This window comes from Acyrthosiphon pisum, chromosome A1, assembly GCF_005508785.2.
Source record: "Acyrthosiphon pisum isolate AL4f chromosome A1, pea_aphid_22Mar2018_4r6ur, whole genome shotgun sequence".
Classification (NCBI taxonomy): domain Eukaryota; kingdom Metazoa; phylum Arthropoda; class Insecta; order Hemiptera; family Aphididae; genus Acyrthosiphon; species Acyrthosiphon pisum.
In genome coordinates, this window is record NC_042494.1 from 49,266,653 (window position 1) to 49,289,965 (window position 23,313).

General features: G+C 29.0%; 1 protein-coding gene across 1 annotated transcript in view; it reads right to left on the bottom strand.

The window, feature by feature from the left end:
- LOC100160267 (protein amalgam-like) overlaps nt 1-23,313 on the bottom strand; it is a 370,302-nt gene that overhangs the window by 40,748 nt on the left and 306,241 nt on the right. Inside the window, exon 3 of the mRNA XM_029487214.1 lies at nt 5,602-5,762. Coding sequence (XP_029343074.1) covers nt 5,602-5,762 — 161 coding nt within the window. The remainder of the gene's footprint in view (nt 1-5,601; nt 5,763-23,313) is intronic.

Below are 23,313 nucleotides of genomic sequence, written 5' to 3' on the forward strand. Positions count from 1 at the left end.
GCTATGGTATTAAAAAAAAAATTGACAAATAATAGGTATCTATAATAAATTCCAAATTAATCATATCACAATATCCATTAGGTACTTATAACGCGTTATACATCAACAACAAATCATGGTACTATCATAGATATATAATAGTATACTTTAGAAGTTTCAATAATATACAATCACAACAAAATAACTAAAATAGTTATTCCAGGTTTTTTAATATGTGATTTCGTCCAAATTTGAGCTTAAAATGACTATAAAAATAAATTGTGCTTATGTATTTTTTAGATTTTTTGATAACAGAACTAACTACTTAGGTAGAATCTTGTTTTACATTTTTAATCCTTTGATATAAAAATTGAACATTTTATAAATTTTCAACTAAAAAATAATTATTCAATTTTAAATTTGATAAATTTTGTCAAAATTCGATCTTTAAATGATTATAAAAAAAATTGTGCCTATGTATTTTTAATATTTTTCAACTGCGATTGTAACAATATATCAGGAGCCTTGTATTAACATTTTATAAACATTCAGTGAAATTTTCAAGTATCTACAGTCATTCGTTTTTTAATTACAACAAAATAAGAAAATCGTTACATGAGAAATCGAGTGAATATCAAATGTATCAAATTCATAAAAATGTGAATTTCAAACGATCATAAAAATTTAATTTGACTTTCTTATAGATATTTGATAAAGGTAGATAATCTTATAAGGAATCTTGTATTACATTTTAAAATTTTAGATTTAAAATGAAAAATTTTTACGAATTCTTAACTCAAAATAATTTGCTAATTTTCGTGATTTTTCGTGATTTTTCCATATTTTGTCAATTTTTGAACTTTAAATGCTTATAAAAAAAAACTGTGACTAAGGATTTTTAATATTTTTCATCTGCTTTTGAAACAATATACTAGGAGCCTTTTATTAAATTTTCAAGCTTTTTTAATCAACAAATAAAATTTTATTGATATTTTTAGAAAAAAAACTAAAAAAAAATGAAAACTGACATTGTCCGTAAAGAGCTCAAAATAAGTCAAAATATTTTGAAAATGTTATGGTGTATAGAAAATGCTAATATAAACATTCAGTCAAAATTTCATGTATCTACGGTCATTTTTTTTTTTGTTCAAAGTTACACCAAAAACAAAATTCAATTTTGTGAAAAATCGATTTTGCGTAAAAATTCCCGTTTTTCCTTAATTTTTCTTTGGTTTTTCTTGGCGCTTTTGAAAATTACTGGGAATTTTAAATTTTGACCTCCCCAATGCACCAACGATATTCACTTTCCAATCGAATAAGATACTGAAGTTGAAAATCAAAGCATTATTTTGACTACTTATCGTGTACACAGACACAAAAAAAAAATAAAAAAAAAAACACACACATCATTGTAAAATCAATACATTCATCGTTCCACTCAGAATCTAAAAATAACTAAAATCGTTATTCTTTGTTAAATAGGTATCTAATTTATTCATACTTATACTATCAAGCTTTTCAGTTAAACTTACTTCTTTCATATAATTTAAGCTTATTGTTCAAAATAGATAGATTGTTTAAATATAAAAGTTCAAAAAAAAAAAATTAAAAGAATATCTAATTTCGCCTAAATTTGAACTTTACATAATGTCAATAAAAAAAACTCACACCAATGAAGCTTTAATATTTTTAAATAGCCAAACCATAAACATTTAAGGAACCTTATATTAAATTTTTAAGATTTTTGACAAATCAAACTACTTTTTATCAGTATTCAAAGCAAAAAAACGTATATAAATCAAATGAGTAGAAATATTTTAAAAATTAAGCCATGGCGTATATAAAATACTAATATGAACCTTTTGTGATAATTTCAAGTATTTACGGTTATTCGTTTTTGTATTGCAATAAAATAAAGAATCGTTTGATGACAAATTGTTAGTTTACGTGTGAATATATTATTTCGTCAACATTAAACTTCAGAGGCTCATAAAATTTTTGGAATTATGTACCTACGCTCAATTTTTTTTTTTTTTTAAGCCAGTTATAACAACCTTATGAGGAATTTTGTATAATATTTTAAAATATTAGGTAAGAATGGAAATTTTAACTACAAAATAATTTTCCAATTTTCGAGATTTTAACCATTTTGTCAAATTTCTAATTTTAAACACTTGTATACAAATAGTGTATAATTTATTGTGTATATGTGCCTCACAAAAGTACCAATTACATCCAATTCGTTGTAAAACTAATACATTAATTGATCCACTCACAATCTAAGACCTACACAGCACACGGACAAAATGAATTTAAATCATTACACACGTCTTATATTGCACGCAAAAAATTTGTCAATATTTTTCAGTTTGGATTTCAGAACTAATGTTCAGTTTGCAATTGGTACACCAAAACCAAATTTAAACTCGTTTATTAGTTTAACTTAGATTGACTGATAAGTGAGAACAATACTGACTATCATAGTACATCGGAACTTCAGTATAATATTATGGTTAGTAATATTAATGTTATGATGACAATAATACGATAATCACACGATGCGAGCCGGTCCAAAATAATAATCACTATAATATGGATTTAATTGTGAGAAATTAAATTTCTGCTAGCACGTACATAAGTATCAGCTGATACCATATATTTCATAATAATTCTGGTCGAATTTTTATACCTCGTAAAATATTTTTTTAACGGGCAATTCGTAAAAAAGTACCCTACCCTCTCTGAGCCCATGGAATTAGGTTGAAAGGCCAAAGCAATGCAATAATTATTTTACATCGTATGCAAGTTTATTTTCAAAAAAGACCGTTCCTTTCACCATTAAACTTGAAACGGTTGTATATTATACAGTAGGTAGTTTATAATTTCCCTGGTTAGAAATTTGTTATCGTTGTGTAAAAACCTTTTTACGATTATCCATTTTAAAGGAGCTATTTAAACATTTTTGCAAACTTCTAAACCTAGAAAGTTTTAATTTGATTTGTCAGAGATCATATTATTATAATATGACATTGTGCTTCACGCGTGGTGGCAGATTGCTTAAGCGTTTCGTGGTTTAATCCGATCGCACATTGAAACCATTAAAATATAATGAAATATTATTTTATTACGATAACCGCCTTAGGATAGGTGTCACAACGAATCGGAAAGGATTTGCATCCAACCGTAGTGAATAACTGATAACTGTATACCTAAAATGATATTATTATAATCTGGTTTATGGTTGTTAATTTTTAGCACCTTCACCCTGAATAACATTAAAACGTCGACCAGTGCCACAACTATAGAGTTTATTTGGACCGAAGTGAATAACAAATATTTAGACCCCTATTTTCGAATATTGAAATGATTGCAATATATTTTTCATAAAAAATATGTAAATAATCTTTTCCAATTAAGTGTTAATTAAATTAGGTACGTTATCATTAGAATTTAAAACAGTGGATAAAATATAATGTCATTAAAGTTTACAATAGCACATAATATCAATTTTTTCTTTCACGATCTCTATCAAACCAATTATTGTTGTAAACTAGTATGATTAAAACATGATGGTTTGGATTCAAAATTGGACCTGGTATGCCCAGCATGAAGAGTTGCTCAAACAGGGATTTTGAGGTTTATGATGGACATTTTTGTTTATAAATGGTTGCTATTGGTAATACATAGGATAAATAATTAGGTAGTAGAAATTAGTATTTTTTTTTATATATAAATATGGTCACCATGGTTACTTGGGCAGATGAGCTAAAAGCATCCATCAATATAACAAATATGAGATTTGAATGTACGTTTGAAGTTATTACATAGGTACTTAAAAACTACTTAACCGATTTTGTGAACATTTTAAGAGTAATTTGAACCACGTTCGAATTATATCAAGTGTTATATCCAATCCATCACAAATGAATTGTCAATCTTGGTCAAATTAGTTCGCAAAGCGACGCAAATATTTCAATGAGCTGAGGTAGGTATAGGTACATAAAAACCTAGACACGCTTATGTGATTTAAATGTTGTATTTTTTATTGGTTCATCCGATAAGTTAATAGCCTCAAAAAACGTCTGGACCGTTTTCAATAAAAGTTATATGAATAGATTACTTGAATCTTGGAGGGTGTTTATAGCTTAATTTGTCAACTCTTATAGGCTATAGATATCTAAAGGGTAGCCAAACGTGATTTTGTTTCACTTTACTTTAAAAGAAAACTTTTTTACATTTATTAGAAATTCAAATTTTTGGCCTGGACAACGTAGGGTCGGACTGCTAGTATTATATAATACATGAATATTACCGTTATATAAAACAGTTAATTTTATTTCAGTGTTTTTTATCAAAAGAAAAAGTATATTAATAAAACTCCCGACGTATCTTACTACTACGTGCATGTGCATAGTGATATTATAAAAGTACGGTCGTTGTAGTCGCGATGTAAAAATGAAAGTAAAAAATAAAACCAACGTGTATCGTAAATCAGAACGACCCGAACACAATAATAAGACGCAATGCCTATATTTTTGTTATTGCTGCGGTCTTTGACGATTCTCTTACTGTGCTGCGCTATAATAATATATTATTTATACAGGGTGCGTCCACAGGGCGTCTTTCGGTTAAGCCATCGCTGGGAAACGGAAAAAACACGATGGCTCTTCCTGTATACAACTTCAATAATATTATACAGTAGGACAGGTGTAACTTTTGCTACATCGAGTACGACGGAATATCATTTTTTTCTCCTTAGCCATCCGGAGCTTTAATAATATACATAATATACACCCAGATTATGGATGACCAAAATACGAATAAAACGACGTTGTTGTCGCCGGAACGACCCACCTCAAAGATTTGGCGGACTTATTTCGTGCGTATATTATTATTGTTATAAAATACAATGTACCTATATTATAGGTACGCGTATATATAGGCGCTCGTTTTTGTTCTTGGGTGTAATGCGTCGTAAAAACGTATCTATATAATATTATATGGGTGTCCGATGTACTATAATCAAAGTATACCTATAACATAATGTGGATAAAAACCAAAACTAAATCATACGAACAAAATTCACGACGACGTCGTCACGCATACGATTATTATACGTTTTGGTGAACGGCATATGTTCCAGCAGGCAGCAGCTGCATAATGGTAGTAGGCCGTGGGTTTTATTTTTTTTTTTAATTTTGACGACTTCCCCACCGTTACACAACACTACAACTGTTTTTTCCGACGTGCAACGTCGTTTACTCGATCAATTACGTCAGTGGTCGCGATCAATTTGTTCGCGGACGTGTCCAAAACTTTTCGAGCCGAAGTCTAAAAGTGCGCTGGCTGTAGATTAATGTTTAATCGATATGTACGGCACAGCGGGTTACACTTGCGCGTGGGCCGCCCACACACACACACACACACACACACACACACACACACACACACACACACACACACACACACACACACACACACACACACACACACACACACACACACACACACACACACACACACACATACACACACACACACCACACACGACTTGGCGACACCGTCGTGTCGACGGTACGACTGTCGACGCAGACTGCCCCGGGGTGGCGCGTGAAGACTTACCGATCGGTCGCCGAGATTTCGGACCCTGCAGTGTAAGTACGTCATCTGGCCCACGGTCGCGGTCACGTCTCGTCTAGTGGCGTTGTCAAAGTAAGGCTGCGAGAACGGCTGTTCCCAGTAGTTGAGGTTGCCGCTCTGCGACGGCGATTCGATCGAACCATCTGCAAAAGGCAAACATGCACGTCCATTAAGCATTATGTTTGTGTTATACTTTGATGAAAGAAAAAAAAAAATTATAACGACAATGCGTATTGTGTGGTATGTTATTACGGTGTCAGTTTAATTGCATTATGTACGGACTAAGTATTAAGTTGGTATAAACCATAATATGCGGTTACAAAAAATAAAAATAAATTATAATAATAATAAACATTTTACTACTATTTGCATATTTTGTTTAAACTAAATTACTTCTTGAAGAAATAAAATGTTTTTATTGCATGTAATAATAATAATAATAATATGTCATGAAAAAAAAACACATATGAAAACGTATTTGATTTATGACTTTTATACGGCGTATTTACAGTAATAAACTTAAGTTATTCGGTTTGTTGTATTATATTATATATGTAGAGTGGTACCTATGGGGTTTTTAACGACCACAATATTATTATAATACAGGTGGTACTTACATACTTATACAATATTATACATGATTTATAATTTTATAATTTAAATCGTATATTATTATTTTCTCATTATAATAATGTCGAGTATATCGTAATATATTATAGTGTTTATTTAGGTAATATTTCTGAAACTTTCCCGCACGGGCCACGACGTGGTATACGCATCAATTATCACACATTTTTTATATTCGAAGATATTGTTATCTAGAGAATGTGATACGTTGGTTTTACGCGGAATTTACGGTATCACCATTAAAATATTATTATATTCCTACGGAGTGTTTAAACTTCGTTTACGCGCTATACTCTCTTAATTTGATTTTGAATTTCACGAGACGAGCCATTATAGTTTCAGATACATTACATAATAATATCTCCATGGGAGCATTTGCTCGTGTGACGTCAAAATATTTTTTCGCGAAGGTATTGGCCACCAAGCCATCTCAGCCACCTGTCATCGACATCGACCGTGTCGATCAGCTGGAGTTGATAATATTATATTTTATCTGATACCTATGGTCGGTTGACCGACTTATTGTTTATCGCTTGGCATAGGACCTTTAACGTATATACTTCGCTGTGATACTTCATAAGTCTTACGTGATAGGTATTATCTCCCTCCCCTTAAATTCTATTGTATTGTAACTATATTATGTTGTTATACGCGAGATAAAATACTCATGGATAATTTTGCCACATTTTTTATTTTTGAAAAGTTAAAATATTATCTAAATCTCGCCAACGAGTAAATAAATATTCAGTTTTTATACTTCAATATTACCGGCTTTGGATACTAACTTCAATTTATTCTAAGAGTCAAGAACCGTGAAACCTATTATTGTAGCTTTCCAGTACCTGTATACGTAATATTATAACTTACAACTTAAATTAATAGAGCAATAATTTACCAATAAACTACATTACAACAATATTGTATTAATTATTATTGTCGTAACTTATTGGTATAATTGTATCTGCCTATTATTTGAACATTTTAATTGGATGCTATACTAAAATATACTAATTAAAATAAATTGCATATAACTAATATATAGTATATTATATAATATACACACATAACATTTAATATTATATTATACTTAGTGTATAATACATCAAAAGCACAACACAATTAATTTGTTATGGAAGTATGAAATATTATATCTTAAAATAATATGAAATATTTAAATGCATTTTCTCACTGAAATAAAATATTTTATTATGTAATCTATTTATAGTTTCATAAGAGTGATAGTTATGGATTATCTAGAAATAATGATTATTTAAATAAGTTATATGTATGTAATATTGTTTATCGATTAAATATAAAAAAAAGAATTAGGTTAATTTTTACTCATATGAATATAAAATTTTAAGTTAATAAAAAGAAAACTATTTTAATTTCATTGGTCGGGACATTTTAAATATGTGTCAATAAATTTAAGTCGATCACAAAACGCGATATTAAAGTAAAACAATAAGGAAACCATAAACCATAATAATATTTAAAATATTACCACGTTTATTTTTTTGTATGAACATTTTATTGTTAACAAAATATTAGTTTAACTCATCAATACGTATACAATGTGGGGTGTTGAAGTGAATAGCTACGAAATTCAACCCCGAACCCAGTATAATAGAAGCGAATTTTGGAGGGTTTGGCGACTTCGTATTGTTTTAAAAGTGGTATATAGCTCAGAGATAAATTCTAGTTGTCACCGACTTCTTCTCTGTGGCGTGTTATTTACTTATTTAATTCCAAGCTCTTTGGATTTGACTTTTACGTATATTGTCTATAGCCTTGAGTATGGAAAATTCTGAATGCAATGTATGTTGCTCTCTCAAATCGATAACCCAAATTATTAAAAGCTAATAACCTGACTTGACCTAAATTAAAAACAAATTATTTTTATATTCTCGATGGTATGTTTTCTATAATTTAATTCGAACTTAATGTTTTTGAGCCTAAATGCACTATAAATTGGCCTAATTTAATATAGTAGTTGTAACTATTATAATATATATTAGGTTTTTTTTAAAAAAAATGGACCAATTTGAAAAAAAACATAAGTACACGTAAATTATAAATATTTTTTTTTTCTGCTACCTATTAAGATTAAAATATAAAAACCTTCAAAATAGATAAAAGCATTATTCATCATTCAATATAATTAACATTATTATATTCTTTTTTAAAATTAATTTAACATTAAATAAAAAGTATTTCAAGTGTTTTTTAAGCACGCCTAGAGGGTTAATCATGGATATAAAATATTTCATATCTACTAAATGTTACCTAAAGTAATAATATTAATAAACAACAGAAATTAATTAAAACACTTAATTACTTGAAGACTATTATGTAATTTAATAAAAATATGTTACAATACTTTTATGTCTTATATATTCAAAAAAAATGTTTTCTTTATTTTTATTTTTTTTAAGTATAATATTATATACCTCTTGATATTTTAAGATTGCACAAAATTTGTTTTAGTGATATAATAATATGTAATATTTAACAATTTTTACTCAATATACACGGGATTCAACATAATATTACGATATACCTAAATCTGTATTAAATCCATACATCCATACATTAGTTTAAAAACCTCCTAAAAAATGCACTTTCGTTAAATTTTACATTTATTTATTCAACATTATTAATTTATGTACATTAAACCTTTCATTTACATTTTCTAGTTTATATTTACTCCCAGTAAATATGGTTGTAATAATGTAGTGGGAGTGGGTAGTAAAACTATACTAATTGAGTAATTAAATTTTAAATAAATAATTAGAATACATATAATTGTAATATTTCTTTTTTTAATTAGTAAATATAACATATTATATGTTTATATAATTAGATTTAAATACTTGACTAGTTGACTGTTAACAACAATTAATAATAATTATACTAATCAAATAATTGCAAATAATTAATATTGATTATCATTAATTTAAATTTAATATTAAAATCAATGCATTTATTTTTTTTATTTTTTTTTTGGTAGTTTGTTTAAATATAATTTTATCCCTTTATTTGTATAATAATTCCCCACTGAGGTTGTTTTGTTTTAATTAACCTTAAATTTCTGTCAGTCCACACCCCTTGTTTTACATGTGTTATGAAATTCAATTTTTTTTAACTACCTGTATAATTTTTTTATAGCTGATAACGTATTGTATAATTAATCTACTGTTGATATCATATTATTATGTTTGATATTTTTAATAAATTCTCTGTATTATACTCGTTATGTCATTAATGATGTTTTACATTATTATTATACTCTAATAAGCCTTATATGTATTATTAGATATTTTTAGTGGTTCCAATATATTTGTTTTGAGCCGAGCAACCATAAAATTATAATTTATATTTTATATTATTACACATCGAAAACAAAATCAAAATATATCTCTATTAGAGTTTAGATAAGAAATATTGAAAGTAACTCTTGAAAGATATATCACATGTATTTTCTCACACGCAACATTACTATTTCAATGTGTGGATGTATCCATTTAAAGTTTTCACCAAATATTACACTAAAATATTCTGCCGAATGTACTCTAGATATGCAATTAAAATTTTCATACCTACCTCTTTTATACGTCTTTCTTTATACTTATTATCGTTTAGCTTAATTTAAATTTGATTTGGTTGATTTGACATTGATTGATAAAGGAGAAAACTATTTACTATAGAGATAAAATGTTCCATTATAGAATTATGATGGTCTCGAGGGAGAATATTAAGCAAAGTTTAGGTCATCCAATGTGAACAATATTTTCAAAAATATTTAAATTATAATAAGATAATAGATAATATTATATTATATAATAAATCATAGACAATATTATATACCATCGGTGTATATACGCTTGAATGATAATTTTTTAATGGCAATTTATACCATTTTTTTTTCAGTAAAAAAACGCAAGAATGTCCATACTATAAATCCGTATTATATTTATACGTCATTGGTGCGCATTATCGGTAGCTCATGGTAATATAAAAACAGTTTTTTTTTGGGATTAAATTAACACATTGATAACTATTGATGGTTGAAGGTGACTATCGTCATAATAATGGAGTGATTCATTAATACTTAATATGGAATACACTGCTCGTAATCTTAGAATGATAGTGAAGCGAGGAGAAATGCATTACCGCAATGGTTTGGCAATGGTATTTTTTTCTTTGCCTTATCATATTTTTCCCGCAGTCACATGTTCAGCTGTAAAAATATAGAAACGCTCAAAAAGTTTCTCACAACACACCTGGTTCAGGTTCATATAATCATAATATATAGAGGCGATATTGACGCGGTATACTCTTTGTGAAGAGGTATAATATTTCTATTTTTTTTCACGGCTAGTTTCTCTAAGCGCTGCGAAGAAAATCTTCCTGGAAACTCGACTTTTAAAAAGTATTGAAAACATGTCGGCTCAACGGTTATGATATGATTTAATTAACCATGATCCGATCAGAATCGCGTTCTACGGTTTATATTAACAAAATTACTCCAACACATATTATACGACTCTAACATCCTGATCCGAAGATGAGATGAGATTAGTTTCATAATAATAATATTATGTTTGTTGCCACCGATCTTTCTATAATGTTTGTGCGCGCGTTCGCGTTAGTGAAATAAATCACGATTCGCCGGCCCCCAACGCATATCGACACCGCGGTGTTACCATGTATATGGTATCGTGCGTGGCGGGTATAATATATTATTATTATATTACCCATACAGTAGCACGCGCATTCGTTTCGGCGTTTCGTCGTTATATTTCGTACGATAAAATAATAAAAAAAATTCTCGGCGCATTTCGTCTGCAGGCACTCGGGCCGACGCGACGTAAAAGTCATCAGACGGCAGTGAACCGGTCAAGGACTACCGGAAAGGAACAATTTGCGGGGATGTAGTAGTCGTCAAAAGTTCCCATACCTATTGTACGACTTGAGGTGCGCTTTAAAACAAGTCGCGTACCACAAAAAAAAAAAAATAAATAAATAATAACAAAAGGAAGAATCAAATTCAACCCTGCGGACGATCGATTTTCTAATCAAATCCCGCACGCGTATATTATATAGAGATGCAGCTGTTTCCCACGTTGCTGTGCCGACGACGATGACAACGACGACGTAGGTTGGATTTAATACATTTCATCCTTTGTCTTTGGCCTAGTAGTAATATATTTATACATATATATATATGTGTGTGTATATATATATATATATATTATATACGCGTAAACGTTAAAAAAAAGTTTTCTATGTGCGAGAAATATTATCGCTGTTTGCGAATCTAACGTGAACGATGCACACGACCGTCGTGGCGTATATAATAATATAGGTATATAATATATAATATAATATAATATACACATATATAACAAAACTTGCACCCATTCAAACGTACATATATATATATATATTGTTATATATGAATACTGCGCATATTCGTATTTTATATTCAACGGTAAAAAATTGAAGAGAAACAATGGAGATGCCGGTGCCGTTTGCTTTGCGATTTTTTTTTTTATATTTTGTAGGAATCCGCTTTGGCGTACGTTCATCTACACACACATGCGCGCACCCGCTCTCATGACCCAACCCGCTCGTCCACTATAGCATCTCTCGATATCCTACCCCTTTTCACCCATTTTTTTTCGCCTCATTCGCACCAACTCGAAATCCTCCTAAAACGCGCGTAATAGCATTAAAAGCGCACAAACACTGAACGAACATTGTGCATAAGTTTCCGTCGTCCTTTGCTCCGTGAACTTTGGCCATTGTCAAGACAAAGATTGTGTATATATATGCATCATCACACACTCACACACACACCCACACATACATATATGATGATAATAATAATAATACTGGTCGATTCGCGCACACGTAAGGGGCAAAAATATGCACCCGTTTAATATATTAAATACCACCCTAATAATAATAATAATAATAATAATATGCCGTCGCCGAAACTTGACCCTTTGTGAAGCGGTGGCGGCCGCAGCCGTGTGGACCTAGTGATTTACCGTCAAGTATAAATTGGCCGACAAACTTTTGGCACCGCGACCAAATTTTATTTCAATATATATCCGCGCGCGTCGCCTTCTGGTCCCCTCCCCACCTAAACGTATCAGGGGCTGCTCTCTTACTCGTTCTTTTGCGCCCTCTCTGCCCGTTTCCATTCCTCGACTATAACACGCACGCTGCACGTCCGAGACGGCTCCGGGGCCATAAAACACAGCAGCTAACTGCAGTCAATGCAGTCAACGTGAGGGAATTCCGACTGCCAAATGTAATAGCGGTGTTATATATAATATCATATAAAATATGTTTGCTGGTCGAGCGGGGAAGGGGGGGGGGGAGAGGAGACCGAACGGGACGTTTATCGGAGGGCCATTTCGACTGTTCGCCACCATAGTAGTGACAGCTCTTCCACACACACCACCATATAATATAATATATAGGTAGGTATGCATCGTTGACGTGGCACTGACAGAAGAAAAGTTATTTGGACGTCATCCTGTGTACAGTTGACGGGTCCTGTCGGAAATTGAAAGTGTGTATATATATATATATATATAGTTCGGTACGGGTTTGACGACGACGACAACTGAATATAATTACTGTAATACCAAGTCAATTATTATAGCCAGCTGGAATATAATACAATTATACTATTATTATACAAAATTATATATGATCGCGAAATAGTTTTTGATTATTTTTCGTAGGTGACTCAGGACGTATAAATAAAAAGTAAAAGCGGTTGCTATATATTACGATGATACCTACTCCGTTGCCGTAGTAGGTAATTTTTTTTTTTATTACCCGTTCCAATATCGACCGATGAAACGTGGAGCATGATATACAGTTGACGGAACTTAAAGAAGATAAAAACACGCTATACGATGTAATACAATATAATACTGAGTGGATTAAATTTTTCCGTCATTTTATAAACAATTTATCTATGTTAGACAAAAATTAATAAATATTAAATCATTTTATAATATTTCCGTGGACACACATAAAAGCAGCCGTTTTCTAGCTTTCTGTTTTTACGATAAGGGATTTTTAAGTTTTCATTACGAGTATATTATGTGAAGTTGTTATGGTATTTACAGCCAAGGATGTCGCTACCTTTTTTCATTATGTACTTTAAGGATAAAAGGTAGCGAAATTCGGTTTTTCATTGCGGGTACCTATATATATTTATACTAACTTATGATTCCATGTAATATACACGCGAGCCATTTCCTTTAAACTCGACATTATAGAAACGGAAGTTTTAGTTTTTTTTTTTTTTTTGGTAAAGGGTCAGTTAAGAAAAAAATGAAAAGATATACCTTTCTGAGTAAGACTGCAATATCATCGTATATATTAATATATTATAAGCACAATTCGATTAGGAAGGATCGTTTCCTGCGTTAAGCGATAATATTGATTGTATTGGTACAATATAATATTATATTCAACATAGCATATCCAGCGGAGTTGCCAGGATTTTGGAATGAGATGGTGGAAAAAACGGTGGGTTTCTAAGTCATATTTTTTTTTTTTAAAATATGTAACACAAGTTCCTTAATTTTAATAGAAATTTTTAGTTATTGAGAATACATTGGCACAATTTTTTTTTACCTATGTGCATTTTAAGTTAAAATTTGTTAAAATTTGTCCAAGTCACAAAAACGTTTAAAAATTGTTTAGTTAAAATGTATAAAATATCCTTGGCCCTAAAAAGTAATACGAGCAACAAACTGCTCTTTCTAACTATTTACAATTTTTGAATAAGTACACATAGTCACATAGACACCATTATTTTTCATGGGCATATAAAGCTTAACATTTTATATTGATTGGACCGAAAAGTTATTATTAAAGTTTGGATTTCGCGATCATTTGCTTTTTTTTCTATTGGTCTAAAACGAATAGCTATGTCAGCTATAAATTCGATTTAATATACTACTGAAAATTAAATGTTTGAAATTATATTTTGCTTTTTAGCTATTATTTTTTAAATGCATTTTTAGGTTTTAGGTGTGTTTTTTTACGTTTGAGTTTTGTGTTTAATATTATTTTTTTTCAAAAACTGTTCTAAATTATTAATTAAAGTACTTATTTGAAATGCCAATATTTATTTTTATATATTATTATAAAGTCATAACTATGTCATAATTTATTTTTTTATATTTAATTAAAATTTTCTATTTGGAGTATTAAACTAACTGTAACCTATTCCGTTAAACTCATATCTATATTAAATAATGATAAAAAAAAACTTAATATGCGTCTAATATACATTTTTTTTAGGTTTATTTAAAATAGTTAAGGTTCTTGTTTTTTTAGATTTTTAGTGTTTTTTGCTTTATTTTAAGTGCTCATTAACAGTCTTATAGTCTATATATCTAAAAAATTCTAACTGTAGTTACTACATAGTTGATTAATTATTGCATTTATTGACTATTTCTTCTATACGCCCTCAACAAATCATCCATATAATATAATACAGTTTTAGGAGGAGGAAGGTTCGCTCCTCACTCTCCACACCACCGAATCTAACATAATATTATCTGCAGTCACAATATACACGATGTGATTCAATAATGATAATGACATTATTATTAACGTGTTTTAACTTGTAAATGGCAACATTTTTATATTTATTTTATTAAGTGCTGATAGTATTTTAATTTATTAAAATTCACTTCATGTTTCAAAATAAAAATATTAAAATTAGACAGTTCCTATCTATATTTTTGTTTTAATTTTTATATTTAAAAAAACACCCATTAGTTTTTTTATAAATACTTTTCGATTAAAAACAGAAATAAATGTTTAAAATTGAAAATTAATTAATCGAATTCAACAAATTTGTGGCGGAAAGAGTTCGTCAATTCAATGAAACAAATAACTAAAAGAACTAAAGAATGATGAAACAAAGATTATTACAAACATTAATAAATGTTTCGATAATGAAGCACCAAAAAATTCCACTACACCTATCGCAGTATTATAATATAGATCTATTACCGAAATTATTTTTTCGGTTTTTACATTTACCATACGCAGAGTATACATTATTTATATGAAATTATAGTTTATTCGTTTGTACATTGATAAAATATTAGTGTGTATAGTATATACCTACTGTACAGTGTACCTACAATGTACATAATGTATATATAATCAATTCTGTAAATAATACTTTGGCAATAACCTCGAGGGAAATATTTCATTTTAGTTAAATGGAGTTATAATAATAATAATAAAAATAATTGAAACAATTTAATTTAAGCGTGTGTTCAAATAGATGAAATTACGATTGTGAGTCGCATCATTAGTGTATCTTTGTGGACCCAGAAAAATGGGTTTTTCGTTATCCAATTCCCCTAATCAAACAATGAAATATCGGCACCAATTATTCATTCAATAAATGTATATGGTCCAGAGGGGAGTATCATCGGTGCTGTAAATTCACATTGATGGTCAGTGACATTTGCAAATTGCGCACACCTTTAAATCTACTGAATATTATTTTAATGGTTCGTTTCCTCTGTTAATTTCACCTATCAAACAAATGGCCTATACCCACGCACGCACACCGTATACTATGAACTTACAATATATATTATACATAATACATTTTATACTAAACAAGGTACCTTCAACAATTATTCAGCAGTCGCAATTAAATAGCAATATTGGGCACGTTTTTAAATTAAGTCGAATGTCATAGATGCAATTTTTTTTTGTCTACACATAATATGTCTGAAAGATAAAATTACGATACCTAAACTATTTAAAAATAAATTTAATATTTTTTTTTTAACTTCCACGTTTAAATTCAATAGGCTACCAAATTAATATTATTTATTTTTATAATTATAAATTCATAATTATTATAACTACATAGAGGTAATATTTATTATATCATACTGCTAATATGAATATTCATAAACTTTCAATTTTAAGTAAAAGAAAAAAATCCATTACCAATAATAAATAACCAAACAATTAAGAATAACTACTACCCATATTGTAATATTTCTTCGCAGTATTCAGTATTCCTTCAATCCTTCATGATGATATATTTTATCATAGATACCTATTATATAAACAAAATATACGTTTGAAAGATTGTATTTATAATTATTAAAAACAATGAGAAAACTTTTGATTTATACATGATATCAAACCAATCGCGATGTTATATAAAATAAAATTGTTGACATTTGTAACCATTAACATTTTATAATAATACCTACATATGTTATGTTCATGAAAAAAAAAAACAAGCATATTAACTAACAAAGATTTTAATTCAAATATATTTTATAACAAACGTATGAATATTACGTAGAATGTTTTAATTGCATTTTGTGATTTTTAAAAGGTATTACCTATACAAATTGCATTGTTGTACACTTATATGTGATCAATGTTTTACCAGTTTTTCTGCAATATCGTATATTATAGTAGTTACTATACAAATTATGTATAGATATAATCCAAATTATTTCATTGTCATTCAATGAGATTTAATTTATAACAAGAAATTCTTCTTATAAGAAAACGTAAGTAGGTATTGGTTTTTTCGTCGGAAGACAGATAAATTAAAATGTCAAGATATCTCTTAGTTTAAATGTATTTCTAATAACAGCCGCATGCTCTGAAAATGTTGTATACGTGGTATAATGTCAAAGTGATGATTTTCATATTTTGACCGATGTTTTTCAAATTGATTATGCACCACGCGTGTATATAATATTATATATTATATACTTACGATTTTTAATATTTTACACGGCGTACAATTAAATGCATGGTTTGGATGCGTGGCCAAACAGAGTATTTAAATAAAATTAACAAAAAAAAAAAAAAAAAAACAGTAATTTAATATAGGCGCCCGTCTCCGACTTTTGTTGGAATCACCTAATATAATTATTTTATATTTATTTATGTTTTATATTCATGAATGTCAAATAAGTATGCGCACGTGTGTCTCTATTAAATTTGGTATACATATATTGTTTTGTTATCAAACCACAAAACGTTCTAAGTTAATCATTTTTTAATCAAATTATTTTTTTAATTACATTATTATTATTATTTTTTTTTTTTCTGACAAGTTATTTAAATAGGTAATGAGCTGAACAAATTTTTGTTGCTATTTAGTTTGACATTAAAAGTTATGCCTTCTAAATTAAAATACAATTCTTTGCATTTATATTAATCTGTTAAAGCGGTTCACACAGTATTTCCGTATTTGTCATTAGTATACTTTTTTTATATAAAAAAACTACAGCAGATATAACTTTGAATGTTGTAACTTATTTTGTTTTTTTGTTCATCTTATATTTACGACGTGTTATATAGTAGGCCCATCGTGGTAAATCTTCTAATCTCAAAACCAAAATTTATTGTACTGGATATAGTATAATGCCGTAATAGAATGTCAGCTTAAGTTTATCGGTCACGATTTGCGATCATTTTCGAGTAAAGGTTTACGCCCACTATACCGTTTGTGGCCGTCACCGAACAAGGCCGGAGGAGGTTTCCTCCCTCCCTCTCCCAACCATTAAAAAAAAAAGAAAGATTTTAATAAAAGTTGGACGTCTCGGTTTGGGCTCGAAATGAAATCTATAACCTCGAACTTAAAGACCGCTATTGTTATGTATTCATATAAATATAATTTGACCACCCATCGAGGAGGAACACGGGATAGGTAGGTATATATAAATATATGGTATATATCGCATATAATATGACCGTTCTTTTCGCAGCGTTCCGTTGTATGCTATTGTGCTATTCTTATAATATAATATAAGAATAATGAATAATGAGACGGGAGAGGAAGAAATAAAGGAAGAAAAAAAATCATTACCCTACATGGAGTTTCTTTATGCCATCGACCTGGACTATAAAAATACAAGACGGGTGAACACAAAACGTTATGATAATAACGAGCCATAACGGAGGGCGTAATTTATCGCAAATGGCCATTTTTCGGTTGTAATTACCATTTCGTTTGTTTTGTGCGTTCACATATTGCATTAAACGTTGTCCAAACGTATTCAAATAACGGCTTGGTGAGAGGGGAGGGGGAAGGACAAGCGCACTCGCAAAAAATAACTGCCCCAGTTTATCTATACTTGGGTTGGATTTCGTAACCATGGACTGCACAATCGTTGTTATCTCTTATTGTAAGTCTACAATACGGCGGTGTAGGTATGGTATATAATGATATATTCTCGAAACCGATTCATTCAAGCACCACAGAATAATATATTATGCTATCATAACGATATATACTTGAACACTATAATATAAATAGTATTATGTCATAATTAAGTTATTAAGTGTTCATTCGAATCGGCATCGAAGTTCCTGAAATTATTTCGATCTGTGCCAGTTGTACTTGGTTAAGTGGTGGGGAAAAAAAATACAAAAATGATTACAGCAGGCTGTTGTAGACCAACTCGACTGTATTTTCTAGTGAACATATAACACTATGTATTATACTCGAGTGACAATTATCCATATTATGTATGGTATCGTTACATGACATATTATAATATAATATGTCGTACCAGTGAGTGACGGTTATCTGTTCAATGGTCATGACGTGATCAAAACCCACTCGTTTTATAAAATCAAATTTCGAATAATTATATTATAAAACATGTTTTTGGAAAAATAATCTAATGAAAACCACTAACTTTTTAAATTTCTATTAGACGTGTATAAGTATGTTGAGAACTCTAATTTAAAAAATGTATAGATTTTTATTTTTATCAGAGTCCAAGTGAATTTTATTTTATGTTCAACACATGTGGTTTCCAACTATTATTATTTTCGAACGAAAACCTTTGAACGATGACTCGTGACCACCACAGCTCGTCGTGGATTTTAATTTACAAAAAAATGACAAAATTGGTAGGCATGAAATCGTATAAGAACTTTATGACACGATCTGCACTACAGTTGAGTGAATTTACAAAAATAAACAGTAAACACAGGCCAAAATTATCTGTGGCCAATGGGAGACTACATTGAATGTAAGGCAGAATGAGAATTTGTTAACGAGCAAAGTTTTCATGGACAGAACTAACTAAGCTATCAATGTATGTCACGGAGTTAACACTAAACAGATGTTCAGAAGATGACAACCGTTGATTTATTAAAACCACGAAACTTTTCACCACTATATCACGAAACATTATCGGACACAAACACCATATTGAAAATAATATATTTTTCTTCTTCTCTGATTCACCGAAATATGTTGAAAGTAGGTAGGTATCTATTGGATGATAATATTATACGTACGCCATAGTTAATTTGTTATAGATACGAAGTCGTAAATTTCTATGATACATTTGTTAAATCAAAAAGGGTTTATATAAAAACTGTATAATATCTCAAAAAACGTATGACTTTGAGTTTAATTAAAAAACGCGTGCTTTTTTTAACCGTTGATTATCGAAATTATGCTAATATATATTCAACTATTCGTTATTTAAATTTAAAAAATATTATGTTTGTTTAGTGTACCTAGTGGTATTAACCTAGTGGTACCTATGCTTTTAAAAATAATATTAAAAATAAAGAAAAGGTTTTTACAGAAAAGGTGATATATACTCATAATATTTCTGAGAGAAAAAATATGGTTCTCACTTCATGTTAATATAATAAATATTGAATGATTTATTTAGGTGTTATTGATTCCAAATTATAATGGTAAATATAATAAATTAGATTTTAATATATTATGGTGGCTTCCAAATTCTTTATTATTATTAGCTCTGGAAGCTGGATTTTATTCAATGAAAATTGCTTAACTTTAATATTGAATAACTAACCACGAAAAAAAATTAAAAATCAATATTAAAAAAGCATTTTAAAGTTGTGTACATAAATGATTTACATTACTATAATATATTTTATCGACAATAAATTAAATAATTTCACAAAAATAATATACTTCTAATAATATGGGTTTAAACTCTAATAGGTTGTAAAACCCACGTTAAAATGTAATTTATCCCCATCAGACTCAGTATTCTGTGTTTATTTTTAATTGTTATCGTTACGACTCATTATATATTACTCATATTATACTGCTGAGTGCTGACTACAGGTTTTTGGTTTATATCAAATCGTGATGGTTCGATTATCAATCGCTCGACACTATTTATTATAATATCATCACGATCACGTCTCAAGTTCCGTTTGATTGGATTATAAATATTTATAATATTTGATAATGTTCATAATAGTTTATAATAATATTATTAAAAATAATGAAAAATACAAACTAACGGCGATTAAGCATACTATTATTTGATTACGTTTAAGGTTTAGATATAATTTTTTGCTGATGTGAAATTAATGTAATTTTATCGGCGTGTTTTGTTGAACTTTTACTAATAAATTGTATCAGTATTTATTTATTAAAGCCAGTACTGATATTAATATTACTACTCAATACGCAGAGACAGGATTCTTTAGTACGTGTACGTGTTAAATAGATTCGTGGCCCTCCTACGGATACGAGTATCTAATAAATATATATTTTTGTGGCACATATAATAATTTATTTATGCTATAATAATATATTATTTTACTTGGAGCTATTTTGCGTATTGTCGGGTACCGCTTTGTACATCAGTTACCATGGTAGCAGTACAACGTTTCGCGTTTCAATACGGTTAGCGCTTTAATTTCAATAGCTCTTCACCCTTTCACATTGTAATAAAACCTTCACAATCTGCGGAAATCTGTTTCGCGAAATCGGGCCGGGAGGAGAATTAGACAATAATGTTATAATTATTATTCCCCGTTGTTTAAATCTACCGGTTATAATATGCATCTATTCTGTATGTATACACTGTTCGGATTTAATTTAGCACCATACTACATGCAAATATTATGCTGGGTCATCCAGCAATACTATCTATGTATTGTTAATTTTAAATCTACCGAACCTTTTGTTTACAGTCCTTGGTCGGCGATTTTCCTCATGATGGTAATTGACGAAATGCAAAATAAATTAATAAAAAATCTAGTACAAGCTACGAACATAATATCAAACGTTTGATGTGTAGGTACTGGGTGATTATTTTACCAATGAACATTAATTATTTAAAAAAGGATAAATGTTTTTGGAAAAATACATTTTACATGGTTTTTTATAGGTTTTAAAACGACATTAAATGAAATATTTTTTATCAAAGACATTTCTTAGGTTTTTTACTTTTTCGAATAACAACACACAGTTTTAATTTGATATCCTAAAGCAGAATATTTATTCTAAGTATTTAGGTACAACAATTCGAATTTAAGACTATTAGTTTACGAGTTATAACTTAAAAGTATTTAAAGTAATGATGAGTACAGTAGAGTGGTACTCGGTAACCCTTCAAAATGTTGGTGAACTACTCTATTCATCTAAACTTTAAATACTTATAAGTTATAACTCATAAACTACTCGTCCTAAATTCGATTTTTATGTATCGAAATACTTAGAAAATATTTCGCTTTCGAAGATAAAATTTAAACTGTACCTAATTTGTAATTAAAAACAAAAAATTTAAAAATCATAAGGACACAAATATTTATAAATAATTTTTTTTTAATAAAAACGTTATTTTGTAATGACTTGACACGGTGTAAAATATTTTGAACAGCATTAATACTCTTTGAATAATGATAGAGTGTCCATACTTTAAATTTATAATCCGGTATAATATCATATTATATATTATATTATGTAGATACTGGTACTTGTGGTTTAGACTAGACGATAGTGGCCATTCCCGTAATACTATGTTTGTATTGTTGATTTTAAATCTCGTGAATCTAATGTTTACTGGTTCTTGAAATGAAAAAAAACATCACACAAGCTACGATTATATGGAATGTTTCATGTGTATAATATAATTTATGTACTCGCGGTTTAGACTATAATATATAATAATATAATATAATATAATATTAATATAATAGGTAGAAGTTTATAAAAACTTTTTCTGTAAGGTCGATTGAAAAAAAAAAAACATAAAAACCAGTCTATCATGTCTATATAATATAATCGTACTACATTTACGAGGCTTATGTGGAGCCATATTTATATACTACTACTACTAATAGTCCTTATCCAACTCGATTTTGGCACAATAACGTAAAAGCCCTCAAAGCCCCTTACAGTTAAGTATTAACATCTTTTTTTATGACACAGCTGCAATTAGAATAGGATGGGGTTAACATATTATTTATCTTTTAAAATCATTGTATTACTACTATGTTTAATAATACAAAAAAAAAAATAATAATAACAACAACAATAATTGATATTATACAATTCAAATTACAGTTGTTAAGCCAGAATAGCTTTAAATTGGAGTATCCACTAAAATTAAAATATAACTTATAACTTATTATTACTAAGACCGCAGTGATATTTTAAATTTATTTTTACTAGATAATCGAAATACAAACACAAATTTGTATACAATATGAATTTTATTTTTGGGTATTCTGTTCTGTATTGAGATTTGAGAGTATAAAATATTAATTAATTTACTCCTATCACCGTTTTGTTTTGGATCACTATAGACTAAGATATTGAAAATTTGAAGTAAAAATACATAACCTATTTCAATACCTATGCCAGAAGTGGACATTTTAGAGGATGTCCAGCGCACTGTTTGTATTCTCTCTCCGGCCCACGTGCAACGTTGAAAAAACGCATTCATGCAGAATTATTTTTATTATTTATTGTAAAATCACCCATTACAAACAACAATAGAGAATAATGTTTTTGAGGGTATGACATATCGATGTGTCTAAAATAAATGGTCTCAAAACAATTTTAAAATAATTTAAATTTACAAAAAAAAATGATATTATGTTTATGTCATACCTTCAAAAGTATTATTCTCTATATTTTTTTTAGTAATAGGTGATTTTACTTTAAGACTACTTGAAAATCATAAAAAAAAAAACGATTTTAGGTTAAAGCGTTTTATCTATGTC